The following is a 17,518-nucleotide window of genomic DNA, read 5'->3' on the forward strand; positions in this document are numbered from 1 at the left end:
ATTTTTGACTTCTAATTATTTTACAGCATATTTATTTTTTATTATAATCTACATTAATTTTCTATTTAAAACATAATTTTTTATTTTATTAAAAAAAACAAAAAACCAAACCAAACTAAACTGAATTCCCCCCTCCCCACCCCAAAATCTAAATCTCCACCACCCCCCTCCCCGCGAAAAAAAAGTCTAAACTCAATAAACCTCTCTCAAAGTCTTCAAACAACAAAACTACGACAATCAACTATCCCTCACGTAATAGCTGCAGACTGCTCACTACAGTAGAGTAATGCTAAATGAATGGATGCCATATTGCATGCTAAATCGAGAGGAGCTTTGTGTACAGGCCAGTGGTGGTGCCCATGGACCCACACATGAATCAGCTGGTACAATCCCTTTACTATTTCATGCATTTAACAGGTTTAACTTTAATCTTAAAAATCATCTAACATATACATATACAAACATTTACTTTAAGAGTGGCCAACATTATCACTCCATGACAAAAACCAACACGAATGGATACATTAAACACTCCAATACAGAAAAAAATTCCATTCAGTACAAAGGCAATGACAGGGCGTGCGTCTGATTGATTTAATACCTACGACATTGCCGTTTAAGACATGAAGACACATCAACCATTTCCAACGGCCACAAAATGCTCAACTGTAGATCTCTAAATTGCAAAAAAATCCATTCATTACAAGGCAATAACCAGGCGTGCCGCTTATTGTTTTAATACCTACAACATTGCCTTTTAAGACATTAAAACACCTCTTGCATTTCCAACGACCTGAAAATGCTCAACTGCAGCATCTATAAATTGCAGCACCCTTCCAATACTCTTCCAAGTGAAAACGTTGGAGTCCCATCAAGTTTCCAAAGGAGCGTGGGAGACTCTGCATGGTGTTGCACCCGCGCCAGTGAAGACTTTGGAAACCCGTCATGTTCCTAACGGACTCTGAGAGGTTTGGGTAGTGTGAGGAGTGGAGAATCTACCCAATCGAAGAGTTTGAAGGCCCAAGTTCTCAACCGAGTCTGGTAACGTCTGCAGAGCAGAACACCCGCGCAAGTAAAGACTTTGGAGGCCCTTCAACTTCCCTACCGAGTTTGGGAGCGTCTGCAAAGAGGAACACCCACCCAAGTGAAGATGTTGGAGGCTCGTCAAGTTGCCAACCCACTCTGGGAGCCTCTGCAGAGCGAAGCACTGGCCCAAGTGAAGACGTTGGAGGCCCCTCAAATTCCCAATCCAATCTGGAAGTGTCTGCAGGGTTTGCATAGCGGAGCATCCGCCAAGGTGGAGACGTTGGAGACCCGTCAAATCCCCAATGGAGTCTGGCAGCGTTTGCATAGCGGAGCACCCTCCCAAGTGAAGACGTTGGAGACCTGTCAACCTCCCAACCGAGTCCGGGAGCATCTGCAGAGCGGAGCAGCCGCCCAAGTCAAGATATTGGAGGCCCACCAAATTCCCAACTGAGTCTGGGAGTGTTTGCAGCGCGGAGCACCCACTCAAATGAAAACGTTGCAGGCTGATCAAGTTCCCAACAGAGTCTGCAAGCATCTGCAGAGAGAAGCACCCGCCTAAGTGAAAACTTCGGAGGCCCTTCAAGTTTCCAATCGAACCTGGGAGTCTCTGCAAACTAGAGCATCCACCCAAGTCAAGACTTTGGAGACATGTCAAGTTCCCAAGCGAGTCAGGCAGCCTCTGCAGAGAGAAGCACCCACCTAAGTCAAGACGTTGGAGTGCGGTCAAGTTACCAACCGAGTTTGGGAGCGTCTGGAGAGTAGAGCACCCGTCCAAGTCAAGACTTTGGAGTCCTGTTAAATTCCCAACCGAGTCTGGGAGCGTATGCAGAACAAAACAGCTGCCCAAGTCAAGACTTTGAAGAGCTGTTAAGTTCCCCAGTGAGTTTGGGAGCTCCTGCAGACTGCAGCAATACTTTAATGCAAGGTGTTTTAAGGAATCCATATGACAGAATTCATTTGGCAAAATTTCTAGGTGACTCTCGCACAAGACAAATTTTTGGAGGTGCTTCAGCGTTCCAATAGACTTTGGAACTTTTGAAAGGGGAGCACGAATATACAATTCCCTCAATTCTAGAGGTGCCTGCAATGTACATTAATAAAGTGGGTTCGACACTGTAAATGTGAACATTCTGGCATTGTGGTATGCGAAGACAATTCTCAAATGCAAGCAATTTTTATAATTTGGAGAAAAACAAAACAAAAATCTGTTTCAAAGAAAAAAGAAAAGATTACCTGAGATTCATGTTGCCACAGTGTTTGCAGGTGGCTCACCTTCTGTATGTATAAAACTCTTAAAGTTTTTAGTGAAATCCAGGAAGGTAAGGACGAGTATGGGCAATTCTCCCAGCGGAGATATATTAGTTGTGGTACCTGCCCAGCCCGGAATAGGCGTTCAACAAAATAACCTTCAGCCCTAAGCAGCTTTAAGCTGCTTAGGTTAAAGCTGTCCGCAAGGGTTTCCAGAGATTGTTCAGAGACATTTCCGTGAACCATGCTAATTCCACGCACCTGAATTGATCACCTCGAACTGTTAGAAACAAGATGGTCAATCTTGCAAAGTTGTAATACTTCAAAACTTCAAAGGATTAACGCAAATTTATTTTGAAGCCGGTTGAAATCTACAAAATACTTACAGGAGATCGCGTAGAAAGATTATGAAGAAAGCGGTGAGTCAACCACCAAAGCCGAAGCTCAGAAGTTTCCTTTGCGAGATCTCTGCCAAGGTCTCTAACCTGGTCGTGCATTCTTATACAGTTTTCACTGTCGACCTCGACCACGCATCTGTTCTCTAGGTTACGAAGACCCAGCCATCCTTCCCAACCGGATCCGTCCAATATTCTGATGACGGTATCCCTGTGTTCTCCAATGAAAAAACAGGCAATGTCTAAGAATATCTGTTTTTCCTCTTTATCCAGGGCGTCATAACTAATTTTTAGTGTGCTTTGAATATCGCTGGGAAGTATTTTGGAGGTTTTGTGCAATTGCGCTCTCCAATATTCTAAATCATATTTTCCACAAAGAAGGGCTCCCAGCACTTTAAGAGATAAGGGCAACCCATTGCAGATATCCAAAAACTTTTCCACCACGTCCTCAAATCCCAACGCAGGACGGGGCTGACCAAAGGCATGGGAGCAAAAGAGTTCTTGCGAGTGCTCTCGATCTAGGCCTTTCAGCGTGTAAATAGAGGACTCTGCGATCCCTGAGCTTGTGAGCACGTCTTTATTGCGAGTTGTAATTAAAATTAAGCTTCCTGGATGGATAGTATCTTTAAGTGGGGAAAATAATGCATCTAGTTGATTAATATGATCAACATCGTCTAAAACTATGAGAACCTGGTTAGAAAAAGAGATATGCCTTTTGAAGGCCCCCATGCCTTCATCAATGTTGTTTATATGTACATTCGAGAGACACAAACGTTTAAGAAGGTTACTCTGCAGGGAAAGCAAATTTCCTGATCTGACATCAGACAAGAAGCAAGATCGATCGTAATTTGACATCTCCCGATTGAATAATTCTTTGGCGATGGTCGTTTTTCCAATTCCGCCAAGACCCGCAATTCCCACAACACTCGGCTTCCCGCTTTGCCGTTGCAGTGACACTGTGATGTCCACATCCTTTACTTTTTCAAACAGGCCAGTTGGATATTTAGCGACATTCAGAAGTGGTCTGCGAACTTTTTTCAGAACTTGTTCAACGATCTCATCAACGAGCAGTACTTCGTCACTGAATAATATCCACAATAAATGTGTGTCTGTAAGGAACGCCTAAAAGATATCTATATCCTTATTAATCCACCAAATTAAAAGCTATGAAGGGAGAAGCAGGGGCGCTCTTACCCATTACACGCCTTCAGGTCAATGCCGCTTGTGTCTGCTACAATAGAAAGGGCATTCCTCCATTTCTCAATGGTTTTCGAGTTATGCCGTGGCCTCTCTGTATTGGTTTGAGGATCTATCGTTGTCTTCTTTTCCAATATGCACAGAGCTCGAGCATACGCTCCATTTTCGTCCTCTTTACACAGAAGGATACACCGGAGTATGCTCAGGGCTCGAGCATAAACTCCATCTTGGATCCGCGTCCACCGAAGCTCCCAAGGATTGACATGATAAAAGACGGGAATAATTGTTGAGCCCGACTCCAACATCGATACTAATTCGTTGAGACACCAACTAGATTCAGCATATCTTGGAGAAAAAATTGCAACATGGACCGTGGCAGTTCGAATCGCCTCTTCGATTTGAGAAGTCACGCTATCTCCCTTTTCCAATTCTGGCTGGTCCAAAAATACTCTTAATCCATGTTCTTTCAGGCGATGGTAGATATGCTTGGCGAGGCCTTCCTTCACGTCAGGACCACGGTGATTTATGAATACATCAAAAACATAGCTGCAGCTATTGCCCTGTGATATGGATGTGGTGGAGGATGCCGAGCAAGTAGCGTCACCAACTGTTGTCAAGTTAATCGTATCTGCCATTGGATATAGAATAACAGAGAAGCAATAACGAAAATGTGTTACAGATATTGGGGAATGTGAGCTCAACCTCTATATTTTTGACTGAATGATCTCTCAACTCCAATGAAGTTACCAGCTGCACCTTTGCTACTCTGTCTGTGTATCAATACCTAGTTATTTAAAATATTGAATACTGGTGTATAGGGTTGCTTTCTGTAATTTTCAAGTCGCCATATTATCCTCTTCTTTCTTTTATTATTAAATTATTTTTGAATGAATTGGATGGAAATTGAACCGTGGAAACATGAACTTCCGACCACAGTTTATATTATTGCATCGTGTTTATTTTTTTCCACAGATGTTACCTATCCTTGTACATTAAAACCTTCAGCACACAAGAAAAACACTCGCCAACATAAAATATGTCTTATTTTCAGTAGCCTTATTTACACTTTACTCTGCAAAACCACCGGCATCCACCAGAAGAAGCTAAGAGGAAGTAGACGTACATGCACAACAATGTCACAGTTACAGATTTATTAAATTTTAGTTATTAAGTTTGGAATTTGGATTTTAAATTTAATTTTATCAGAATAGATGAATACATATGGCTATATATTTCCAGATTTTTTTTTGGTTGGAATCTAGTTTAAAAAGAAATTAGAAAATTAAAATGTTGAAGTGTTTGAATTCTTTTTACAATAAAAATAGATTCAGTACTATCAAAAATCTTTTAACCCAAAATTTTAAATCCTAGAATTTAACAACTATAATTCAAATTTTCAAAAAATTCTACTAAATTTTATCATAATCTTACCAAAATTTCTATTATTTTAAAAACTAATTTCTATTAATTTCTAAACTAATTTGTAAAAATTTTTTCTACACTTATCAGATTGATATTATTGCTTTTTCAATGATACTAGTGATGTACTTAAACATCAAACAATTACACGTGGGTTGATATTTCAATGTGTAGTTGTTGAATTAAAAAAACGCACTACCGATCATCCAAATAATCTTTTACCCTCAATCAAATCTGATAGTGTTGATTATCAGAGAGCAGAGACTTAAACACATAAACATAGCACAGATTTAGAACTTGGAATTTAGCAACTTGCAATTTTATTTGTGGATCAGGGATTTATACAGGACAAAGAAAGTTCTGGAGATTGATTGGGACAGTGGCTTTTTCAAGAAGTTTTGCCTTGCATTAAATTATCTGTTGAATTTTGACTGCTGTAATAATGGTGGTAGTTGGAATTAGTCCGGATTCTGACTGCTGTAATAATGGTAGTTGGAATTAGTTCCGGTTCTGACTGCTGTAATAATGGTGGTAGTTGGAATTAGTTCCTTTCAAAGCTCCCCTAATTGTTCATTGTCAATGAATTCTAGAACCTACATTAAATCATCTGTCGAATTCTCACCGCTCTAATAATAGTGCTAGTTGGAATTAGTTCCTTTCAACATTGATAATGGTTGATTTTTCAATTTCCCCAGAGTTGTAGATTTTTCTCTTGCCACGATCATTTTCATGCACGATCACACTTTTTCGCCACAACTTTCTCGAGAGGGCATTCCTCCTGGTCGACGTGGAAGGTTGTTGCGCAAGCCGGGAGATCGGTGTAGATATTGTTGATCGGATAAGCCAGCCGCAGGGAAATAGTGATCGAGGGCGTCAGCAGCTTTGAATTCGTGGAGCGGTGCTCATTCCAAGAGAGTGTCGAACTGCGGTTTGCATGGACGTGCAGATTCAGAACAATGAACACTACCAAGTTTTGGCACTTATGACCCGTTGGCTACGCATTTGTAGATTGTTAGTGCAGTGGAATCGTGGGGGCACGATATATGGCTCCACTGATCAGGCCAATCAACGGTGAGGGCGGTAGTGGCAGAGCCGTGGTCTCGGGGCGCAACAGTGAGGTGTGGTGCAGCGGTGGACTGAGATCCACATAGCCAGCGCTGGATGGTGGATCTGCATGCTGGTGGTGGCTTGATTGCAGTCGAAGTTGGGCAGGTCGATTGGCGGCAGCTTGCGCCGGGTGTGTAGCCGAATTTTGCTCTTAGATAAGCCATCGGAGGTCGTAGATCTGTTGCGAAATCGTGGTGTGGAGGTTGTTGTGGCAACATTTAGGTTTACGAGTTGGCATCGGTGTGCGCACTGATCGAATTGATTAGATCTCTGTTTGCGCGTGGAGTCAGTTGACAAAGCAACGTGAAAAGGGCCGAGTTGGCGTAGGTCGACCGACCTGATCTAAGGTAGAGGGTCTGATTTGTCAACTGCGGCGGAAGCCGGGTAGTGGATCGAGATCTGCTCCGATTTTGTTTTGAGGAGCAGAGAACTTGAGTGCACGGGTCATGGTGTTGACCGACTATGGAGACCTTATGGAGGGGCGATCAAAAGAAATGAGTTGTGTATAATAAGATTTTTTTGGAGATTTCGGTGATGGAATTTGGTGGAAGAAATTGAGATTAAATCATGATCTGTTGCAGTTAAAATGGTTTTTTAACTGTATATTTAGATTCAGCGTCCTGAAAAACTCTTACGACGCTTTGATTGTGCAGAAACTAGCTATCAAACTTGGAATTCCAACAAATTGCTGCCGGATTTTCACCGGAAAAATCCGCCAGAAATGCTTTCAAGCCTTATAGACAATTGCCAAAAAGAAAAGAGCTCTATGGTTGGGCGATGCCTAAATCCACCTCTATAGAAAAGTTAATGCTCCGTCCTTACACTCAGCTTGACGTCTATAATGCTCCGTCCTTACACTCACCTGACAGGAGCTTGAAGTCACCGAGACCATTGATCATGGGCATGCATCTATCTCTCCTCACCCAGTTCCCGCTATGCGTGTTCCTGCCCGCCTCCAGCGCCCGTGTTCCTGCAGAGTTGCCCAAGGTTCAGATCAATGCAATTAGTGCCCTCCTATGCAATGATAGTAATCACGACATTAATATTATTCATTCAGGGCTCATCTATATTTCAGCCACCACATTCGAATTTCTTCAGAGCTTCGTCAACCGGAAAAATATCACACATCTGTATCTCCCGCGATCATTTCAAATATTTTCAAAAAGGCCGGCCGCTCTTTTGCATATTGATTCTCTGTTCAGTTTTGTTTTGTCAATGAAGTTGCAGACTATAGAATATCATGACCTCGCCGTTCAAATTCGGTCTTCCAGGGATAAAACTCAAGACAATGAATGAAGCAATGAAGGCTCTGTTTTGGCTATCAAATTTAGGAATCCGCAGTGAAGATCGCCAAGAAATAAAATAATGAAATCCCAAGGACCAGGAGAAAAAGAGAGTAAAAATAATTGTTAACCTAGTTCTTCCCCATCAAATTTAGGAATCTATAATAAAGATGGCCAAGAAATATAATAATGTCCAATAAATAATAATAACTATCCATGATTCGGTGGCTGTAGATGGTTTTGCTTTTGTCTTTACAGCAGGTAATGAGTATCAAGTCTGGTCCGAAGGCAGAGGCATTTTTGTCAGAATTCTGTAAACTCGTGGAAGGAACCATTTCCATGCCTATAAATCTTCCTGGTACCAGCTACAAACGTGGTTTCCAGGTATGTAAATCACTCCCAAAAACCTGTAATGCGTTTCTACACACCAGAGTTTGGCAAATGCTGTGAACCCTAAACTAGAATATGCATTAGTGGTGAACGTTTTAGGTGGATTTTCTGGAAACTTGAAGAATAATCAATCACCCGTACTGCTCATTATGTGCAGGCAAGGGAAAATATCCTGAGAATGTTGAGAGAAGTGCTCAAGGAAAGGAGGGCTTCGATGGACACTTATAATGATATGATTGCAATGCTTCTCAATGACAAAGAAGAAGAAGCAGATGGCGCATCTGCTAATTGCAAGCTCACAGATGAACAGGTCTTCGATTTACTAATATCTATTATCAATGCTGGCTACGAAACAGTTTCCACCACAACCATGATGGCTGTCAAGTATCTCCATGACAGTCCCGAGGCTCTCCGAGAGCTTAGAGTGAGTATCTCTCAGATCTAAGGCTTTTGTTCTGAATATATACATAAACCTGACTGTCTGATTGCAGGAAGAACACCTAGCAATTCAGAGGAGAAAAAATCCGGGCGAAACTGTCAATTGGGATGACTACAAGTCTATGAAGTTTACTCAGAGTGTATGTGAATCATCATAAACCAGATTTGTTTCCAAAGGGGTTTTAGGGGGCAAAATTTGATACTAGACTATTTTGTTAGGATATATTATATTCTTTCATTTGGTTTAAGAGTTTTTTTTGTTAGGTATAATATTTAAATTTTTAAAAAATGCCTTTGCTTAAATATAATATATACATTTTAGTTTTTTTTGTTCGTTAAAATAATGTTGTTCATCTGTTGATGAAGTAATACCATCTCTATGTTGATGAACCAATACTGTTTATATGTTAATGAATAACACTGTCGCATATTCAGGTTTAATGCTATGAAAGTCTGCTTGCAGTATTACTGCTCAGATTCTGGTTATTATTTGTAATCCATGCGTAGGTTAGGTTCTGTCTTCGAACTGTTTATCTTTGAAAAGAATATTGGCAGAGTCCGGCTACGGCCAGCCGCAGGTATCCACCGAGTCATCCCTATCGCGGACTTGACCCGAATGGAGTCTTAAGGGTTTTGTTTCGACTCTACCGTCCTTCAGACCTAGCAACCTGAGAGCTATCTAAAGGAGTTCTTTTCAAGGTTATAGTTACACAGTTAATGGTACTTTGGCTTTCTATGCTCCTTATATGATAGGGGTCGATCCTACTACAGGACTCTTGGGTCTGTTCGCATGTTACCCGACCATCATGCTCTAACCCTATCTCTTGCTAACGTATTCATGTTACTATAACAATTTATCTTCCCATTTCAGTTGTGCGAATAACTATGGTACTTATTTAAACATAAAAGTATGCATTTCGAATCTTGCATAAACAGCTACAGTTTACTATCTACCAGTATTTTAGAGATTTTGTCGTTGTTAGCTATAGGTATTCTAAATTACCTGTACTGTGTAAATAACTGCAGATACTTCAGAGGTTTAGCTACTTACCTGTTTGCTGCCGGTGGAAAAATCTCTTCAGTAAGTCTCCTGTAAATTCTTGTGTCAAGCTCGTTATCCACCCATCCGTGAGACTTGTCCTCTGGGACCTGAGCCTCCCCATAAGCTTACCCTTATCGGATCACAATCCTCAGTAAGACAGCACTTAGTGCTTGACTATCTAGTCACTACCAGACTTAGTCCAAAACAAGGTTTTTTTTCCTTTTCTTCTTCTGTCTGTCTCTACAGCACAGAGAAAACTGTCCACCCCCCATTTCTTTTCCTGGAAATCCTTCGAGTTAGAGGAGGTGGTTATTTCAGTTTCATTAACTACTTTCTTTTTCTTTTTCCAGTTCCCTTTTGGGAGCCCAATGCTTTTCTGAGTAATTCTTTAAACATTATTTTAATGCATATTTAAAATTAACAGATTACTCTTAAAAGAAAATAAGTTCCTCAATGTCATTCAGTTTTTACCACAGTAAACTTTAAATAATTACATTTACGGGGTCATCACATCTCCTCCCCCTGAGTTTGGACATCGTCCCGATGTCTAATGTTCTCAAACAGCTCCGGATAAGCTTTCCGAAAAAGCTCTTCATCTTCCCAAGTAGCCTCATCCGGCCCATAGTGCTGCCACTGCACTTTAATTTGGGTAATAACCCGTCTCCGCAGCTGTACTTCTCTCCGGTGGAGAATTCTCAGCGGCTCGACCAAGACCTCTCCTTCCGGTTCGACCTGCAAACAATAACAGTGTCAGTTTTCTATCTCTTGACACTTCTCCAATTAGTTCAATTGAAAGTAACTCTTACCCGTATATCTTGCCACTTGATCACATGCTTAGGGTCATAAATATACTTTTTAAGCATGGATACATGGAAGACATTATGAATTCTAATGTGGCTTGGTAAAGCTAGCTGATAAGCTATTGGCCCAACTCTTGCCATGACCTGAAAAGGTCCAAAGTAACGAGACTCGAGTTTAGCGCAACTGCTCCATTGTAGAGTACTCTTCTTGGCTTGTATTCTTATATAAATGTGGTCGCCCGCCTGATACTCTTTGAACCTTCTTTTCTGATCTGCAAAATTCTTTTGCCGATCTTGAGCGGCCTTCAGGTTAGCTCGCACCCTTTTGACCATGTCCTCCATTTCCTTGAGCATTTCGGGTCCCAACCTTAACTTATCCTCCGGGCCACTCCAATTTGAGGGCGTCCGACATTTGCGTCCATACAAGACTTCAAATGGAGACATTTGAATTGATGTGTGATATCCATTGTTATAAGCGAATTCCACCAGGTGTAGGTAATCTTCCCACTGAGTCGGTTTTTGCATTACACATGCTCTCAGCATATCTTCCAACACCTGATTCACTCTCTCCGTCTGTCCATCAGTCTGGGGATGGTATGCTATACTAAAGTTCAACTGTGTACCCAATTCTGCAAATAGTGCTTTCCAAAAAGCGGATGTAAACTTTACATCCCGATCTGATATTATAATCTTTGGAAGCCCATGGAGTCTGAACACATTCTGCATAAATATGTGTGCAATTTGGACTGCCCTGTAGGTCGATTGCACTGGAATAAAGTGGGATGCTTTACTCAATTTATCAACTACCACCATAATAGAGTCATTGTTCCTCTTTGTTCTAAGCAACCTAGTTATAAAATCCATGGATATAATCTCCCACTTCCATTCCGGAATTGGTATGGGTTGCAATAACCCAGCCGGGTGTTGGTGCTCTGTCTTGATCTGCTGGCACTCTAAACATCGCGCTAAATATTCAGCTACATGTCTTTTCATTCTTGGCCAGTAGTACTCCTTCCGAAGTGCAGCAAGCATTTTCTGGTATCCAGGATGACCTGCGTAGTGACTGGTATGAAACTCATTCAGAATTAAGTTTCTAAGACTATTGTCATTTGGTACAAACAGTTGTTTTTTGTAAAACAACATTCCATCCTTGCTCACTTCATACCCTTGTTGGCTTTCCTGGCTGGAAAGTGACTTTTGCCGCTTCAATTGCTGATATTCGGCATCCTGGTTTGCTGCTGTTTTTATCTTTTCTTGCAAGGAGTTTTCCCACTTGCTGAGAGTAACTTCATATAAACATTGTACTTTTCGGCTTAGAGCGTCTGCTACACGATTTTTTTTCCTTTCAGATGCTTGATATCAAAATCGAACCCGCTTAAGAAATCTGCCCAACGGGCTCGCCTTTCATTCAATGTGGGCTGACTGAAATAGTTTGTCAAGCTGTGATGGTCTGTTAATAACAGAAACTTCTTACCCAAAAGATAATGTTGCCACATTTTAAGGGCATGTATAACTGCTGCCAACTCCAAGTCGTAGGCAGAATACTTCTGCTCATGTTCTTTCAGCTTTCTTGACTCGTAGGCGATCACTCTCCCTTCTTGCATTAGCACACCCCCAACGCCTTCCCGACTAGCATCAGTACATACTACATAATCCTTATTAGGATCAGCTATGCTTAAGACGGGAGCAGTAGTGAGTAAGTGTTTAAGTCGTTCAAAACTTTGCTGACATTCCAAAGTCCATTTGAATGTCCTCCCTTTCTTCTGTAAAGATGTGATAGGATATGCCACTCTCGAAAAACCCTCCACGAATCTTCTGTAGTACCCTGCTAACCCCATGAAAGATCTGATATCCGCCACATCTTTAGGCACGGGCCAATTCATTATGGTTTTAATTTTCTCAAGATCCACTGCAATCCCTTCCTTGGTGATCACATGGCCTAAATACTGAATCTCTTCTTTGTAGAAATCGCACTTGCTGAATTTAGCATACAGCTGATGCTCTTGCAGCGTTTGCAGCACTATCTGGAGGTGCTCCTCATGTTCCTCCTTGGAACGAGAATAGATCAGATTATCATCAATGAATATTAGTACAAACTTGTCTAAAAACTGATGGAACACGCTGTTCATCAAACACATGAATGTGGCGGGTGCATTAGTCAATCTGAAGGGCAACACTACAAATTCGTAGTGCCCATATCGGGTTCTGAAGGTTGTTTTAGCAATATCTTCTTCTTTAATTCTGATCTGATGGTAACCAGATCGCAGATCGATTTTGGAGAATACTGTCGCCCCCTTGACTTGGTCAAAAAGCTCATCAATCCGAGGTAAGGGGTATTTATTTTTGATTGTGAGTTTGTTCAGCTGTCGGTAATCGATACACATCCGAAAGGTTCCATCTTTCTTCTTGACGAATAGCACCGGTGCTCCCCATGGAGATACACTGGGACGGATATAATTTTTATCCAGCAATTCTTGTAATTGCATTTTCAGCTCAGTCAACTCAGGTACACTCATCCTATAAGGTGTCCGTGAAACTGGGGCAGCACCTGGTATTAACTCAATGGTGAAGTCAATATCCCTCTTCGGAGGTAATCCAGGGATTTCCTCCGGAAACACATCCGCGAATTCTTTTATTATTGGAAGATGGTCTAGCGGACTCCCTTTATCTTTGGTTTCTGCATAATTTACCTGAATGGCATACACTTGGCATCTTTTCCGAATGCATTTCACTAACTGGGATGCAGTGATTGGCCGGACCTGCACTGGCCGTTTAATTCCCTGCATCTCCTGTTCCATTCCCAAGTCATCCTTGAATCGTATGACTTTCGTTTTGCAGTTCACTAAAGCCCAATGCTTTTCTAACCAATCCATCCCAATCAGGACGTCATAGGATCCAAGTGGAAGCATGTTCAGATCTGCTACCACCTGCTGTCCTGCTACCGTTATGGGGCAGTTTTTGATTTTTGCCATTACTCGTCTTTTAGCACCTGTAGCTAGCTGTACCAGCCACGGATTCTTGAATTTTTCAGGCTGCAATTTACACTGTTCAACTATCTTTGAACTAATATAACTTAAAGTAGCTCCTGAGTCAATTAGAACAGTGATAGAAAGGTCTGAAATTTTACCTTCGAATTCTACCATGGTGGGCTGATATTCTGCCTGGCGGTCATCCAAGGCTGCATTAATTTTTAGCACACTTCGCCCCACGTTGCCCACGGTTGATGCCTCACGAATCTGGGAGATCTGATCAGTTCCCTTCCGTTGCGGACAGTTCTTGACATAGTGTGGTCCGCCATAGCCCCAACACTGTACTGGGGGTCTGGTTGCTCCCTCATCATCCAATTTGATGGATGGCTCTCCCATTCTGGTTTCACTAACAGGCTTGGACCTGAATGAGCTTCTCGGTGCTGCTCTGCTACTCTAGCCTTTGACGCTTCCTTTAGCTCCACCAACCCGGCCTCCTCTATTGTTTCCCACAATTTTACTACTCTTTTTCTCATTCCATTTTCTGTTGGAACTGTCCCCTTTCTGTTTGCTCTGCTGGTAGCACATTCTGGCTTTACGGATAGCTTCGTCCATGGTTCTGGGATTGTCAAATTCAATCCTTTCTCTCATATACATGGGCAGGCTGCTAACGAACCTTTGCACCTTTGCTTTTTCTTCTTTCAGGTAGGGTACATAACAGAGCAAGGAGGTGAAACGATTGATGAACTCATCCATAGTCTGTTGTCCCAATCGCAGATCATGGAATTCCTTTTCTTTTTCATCATAAAAGCGCTCTGTCAAATATCTCTCTTTAAAGTATTTTTGAAATTTTTCCCATGTTATGGTTCGCTCACTTACCCCCTTTACGATTTTAACTTCTTCCCACCACAATGTTGCCTTCCCTTGCAACTGAAAAATGGCCAATTGTGACTTCAAGTTATGGTCATACTCATATAGCTGGAAATATTTATTCATGTTAATCAGCCATGCTTCAGCTGCTTCCTCTTGCTCTCCATCGTAGTGTGGGGGTTTAATTTTCCGGAATTCTCCCTGCAATTCCACCTTTTGCCGCTTTGAAGTCTGCTGTTCTGATGCATTATCAGATTGATCTTCTCAATCTTCTGGAATCTCAGATTCTGCGTGATAACGCTGCTCCTCCGTCATTCTCTGCTGCTCTGCGCTAGGGTTGGCCAGTGGCGGGTTCTGTTTGTCAGACAAACTTTTTAATATCCTTTCCTGCTCCATTGTCAAACGTGCATTGTCCTCACGCAACCGAGCCATTTCATTCTTCAGCTCTTGAACTGTTTCTAATATGGCCAGATTTGTACTACGGGTCTCCTTCCCCAACTGCACCCACAACTCTGGGTTGTTTCCCGGATTCATTTTCCCTGTATTCACTTGGTCTGTTCTATTCATAAAACAGTCAACATTGTGAGCTTCTGGCACAATTTAATCACCTCAATCAAGAAATATCAATGCTATAAGGACTTTTTTTTTTTTAAAGGAAAACATGCTATTCATACCCCAGAGGCCACAGTATGGCAACCCGGGCTCTGATACAAATTGTCACATATCTAACCTGTCTGTAAGCATGTAAAATTTTTTTTACTATGATGTATGCACCATCATTAACTTAGTCGTATATTCCTATGTCATTTATAATTGGCATTTAAATATTTCTATTATCGAATCAATGGTTTAAGTTAACGTATGGCCTAAATGTCGAACGCCATTATGCTACCATGCTGTCTCGGTACTACGCCAAGGTTAACCTTTTATGTGATTATAGAACAACCCAACCAACATTATATGCTGGCGCTCCCTCTGCTAGACACCTGGACTGGCTTTTAAGGCTTCCGGCCTGATCACGTGCTCGGGCATGGCTTTCCAAGCTGGAACTCTCTCGCGCTTGCACTTTGGTTTTACCGCCATGATCGACGGTGTAAGGATTCCGGGAAGGATCGAAGGCGGAGGTTGCTCCACGTCACAAGGTTGGGACTTTGCGTTTATAAACTCAATATTCCGGATTCTTTGCGATTTGGCTAGTTATTGTTCAGCGCTCCGACGCTCTGTGCATCTCTTCATTGTAACTGGAGATCTGTCTCATATTCCGGCGCCATTCCTCTGCTGCCGCTTCTTGACCACATGCAACCTCACCATGATGGTCTCTGCTCCAAGGATGTAAGTCTCCAAATGCGCATGGTAAGAGCTCCATCTGTAAATGTCCTCATTGATTTTTAGAGTTGTTTAATTAACACACAGAATAACGACTGCACACTGTTGATTGACAGATGGAGATAATCCACTATCGAGGCTCCCTCGGCGGTCTTCTCTTCTCTCCGGCGTTATCCTCCCGAATGTTTATAGTTACACAAATCATTTCTAACTTACCTTACGGGTAAATACTCTTGGTTCCATGTTTCAGGTTATATTTCCTCTGTGATTTATACTTCTATGCTTATTTTGCAAACCCCAGCCACCTTATCCCTCTACGATGGACGCAGATGGCGGTCAAGGACTTATGAGTTTACGGGTCCATGCGTGTAGGGTTTGATCTTGGTGGAAGCTGGTTAAACTTTCCCTTCTTCCATGGCAGTTTGAGTCTGAGTCTCAAGTCCATGAGACTATACAGCTCGACTGTGTCTATGTAACTACTGTACATTGTTTTGTCATATTTTATTTGTATTGATGGCTAAATTTACATACCCATCATGTTTCCTTCCGAATTAATGGATTTGGGACTGGACCCATATGGGTTTGACGGTTCTTGTTTTAAATGCAATGCCATGTTAACTATACTGGTTTACTTTTATTTTCCGCATGAGGTTTTCCCAGTAAGGGTCGGCTTTGAACATTATACAGTTTGCTTATTTAAGTTCTCGTTTTGGGTTCTAATCTCGTATTACCATATCTTTGATTTATGACGGCATTTGTCCCTTCTACAGCCGGACTTGAGGGTTTCAAACGAGTTCGCCCTGCATCTCATTCTATAGATGTAAGGACGAACTCGGGGTTAAGTTCTGGCACGAGAAAGACCTTCGGTCTTACATTCAGACTTTGGATATAACTGTATGCTGTTCCTTTATTATCGAGAAGTAGATTCTGCATGCTATATAAGATTTGCTCTATAGCTCTCAGTTATGAATGTCATGGCTTAGCCGACCTTTCTATTACAGCAATAATGGTTCTCTTCATGGTTGCAGTATTTAGCACATGACTGCCCGTTCACTAGGATGATGGTTTCTCTGTTTGTTACAGCTGATGCGGACCGTCTGGATAAAGATTACTATCTATTGGCTGATAGAATGATACTGTTTACCTATTGATAAAATAATGTTGTTTATCTGTTGATGAAGTAATACCGTATCTATGTTGATGAACCAATATTGTTTATATGTTAATGAATAACATTGTCGCGTATTCAGGTTTAATGCTATGAAAGTCTGCTTGCAGTATTACCGCTCAGATTCTGGTTATTATTTGCAATCCATGCGTAGGTTAGGTTCTGTCTTCGAACTGTTTATCTTCGAAAAGAATATTGGCAGAGTCCGGCTACGGCCAGCCGCAGGTATCCACCAAGTCATCCCTGTCGCGGACTTGACCCGAATGGAGTCTTAAGGGTTTTGTTTCGACTCTACCGTCCTTCAGACCTAGCAACCTGAGAGCTATCTAAAGGAGTTCTTTTCAAGGTTATAGTTACACAGTTAATGGTACTTTGGCTTTCTATGCTCCTTATATGATAGGGGTCGATCCTACTACAAGACTGTTGGGTCTGTTCGCATGTTACCCGACCATCATGCTCTAACCCTATCTCCTGCTAACGTATTCATGTTACTATAACAGTTTATCTTCCCATTTCAGTTGTGCAAATAACTATGGTACTTATTTAAACATAACAGTATGCATTCCGAATCTTGCATAAACAGCTACAGTTTACTATCTACCAGTATTTTAGAGATTCTGTCGCTGTTAGCTATAGGTATTCTAAATTACCTGTACTATGTAAATAAATGCAGATACTTCAGAGGTTTAGCTACTTACCTGTTTGCTGCCGGTGGAAAAATCTCTTCAGTAAGTCTCCTGTAAATTCCTGTGTCAAGCTCGTTACCCACCCATCCGTGAGACTTGTCCTCCGGGACCTGAGCCTCCCCCCGAGCTTACCCTTACTGGATCACAATCCTCAGTA

At 41.8% G+C, this 17,518-nt stretch overlaps 2 protein-coding genes across 2 annotated transcripts; one reads left to right on the forward strand and one right to left on the reverse strand.

Moving 5' to 3' along the window:
• Positions 1-803: 803 nt before the first annotated feature.
• LOC149200802 (disease resistance protein Roq1-like) lies at positions 804-7,520 on the reverse strand. Its single transcript, XM_089401075.1, has 7 exons — positions 7,472-7,520; positions 7,255-7,362; positions 3,864-4,494; positions 2,661-3,750; positions 2,260-2,535; positions 1,034-2,107; positions 804-959 (listed from the first exon to the last, which is right to left on the reverse strand). Exons 1-7 carry the CDS (start codon positions 7,518-7,520, stop codon positions 804-806), a joined length of 3,384 nt encoding a protein of 1,127 aa, XP_089257201.1.
• Positions 7,450-9,925, forward strand: LOC149200803 (cytochrome P450 85A1-like). Its single transcript, XM_089401076.1, has 6 exons — positions 7,450-8,059; positions 8,223-8,489; positions 8,557-8,643; positions 9,059-9,081; positions 9,530-9,584; positions 9,896-9,925. The coding sequence occupies exons 1-6, from the start codon at positions 7,910-7,912 to the stop codon at positions 9,923-9,925; spliced, it is 612 nt and encodes a 203-aa protein (XP_089257202.1). The 5' UTR covers positions 7,450-7,909.
• Positions 9,926-17,518: the final 7,593 nt, after the last annotated feature.

Source organism: Pinus tabuliformis, chromosome 2_1 (genome assembly GCF_031772625.1).
Source record: "Pinus tabuliformis cultivar Carrire ecotype Pingquan chromosome 2_1, CPIR1, whole genome shotgun sequence".
Taxonomy (NCBI): domain Eukaryota; kingdom Viridiplantae; phylum Streptophyta; class Pinopsida; order Pinales; family Pinaceae; genus Pinus; species Pinus tabuliformis.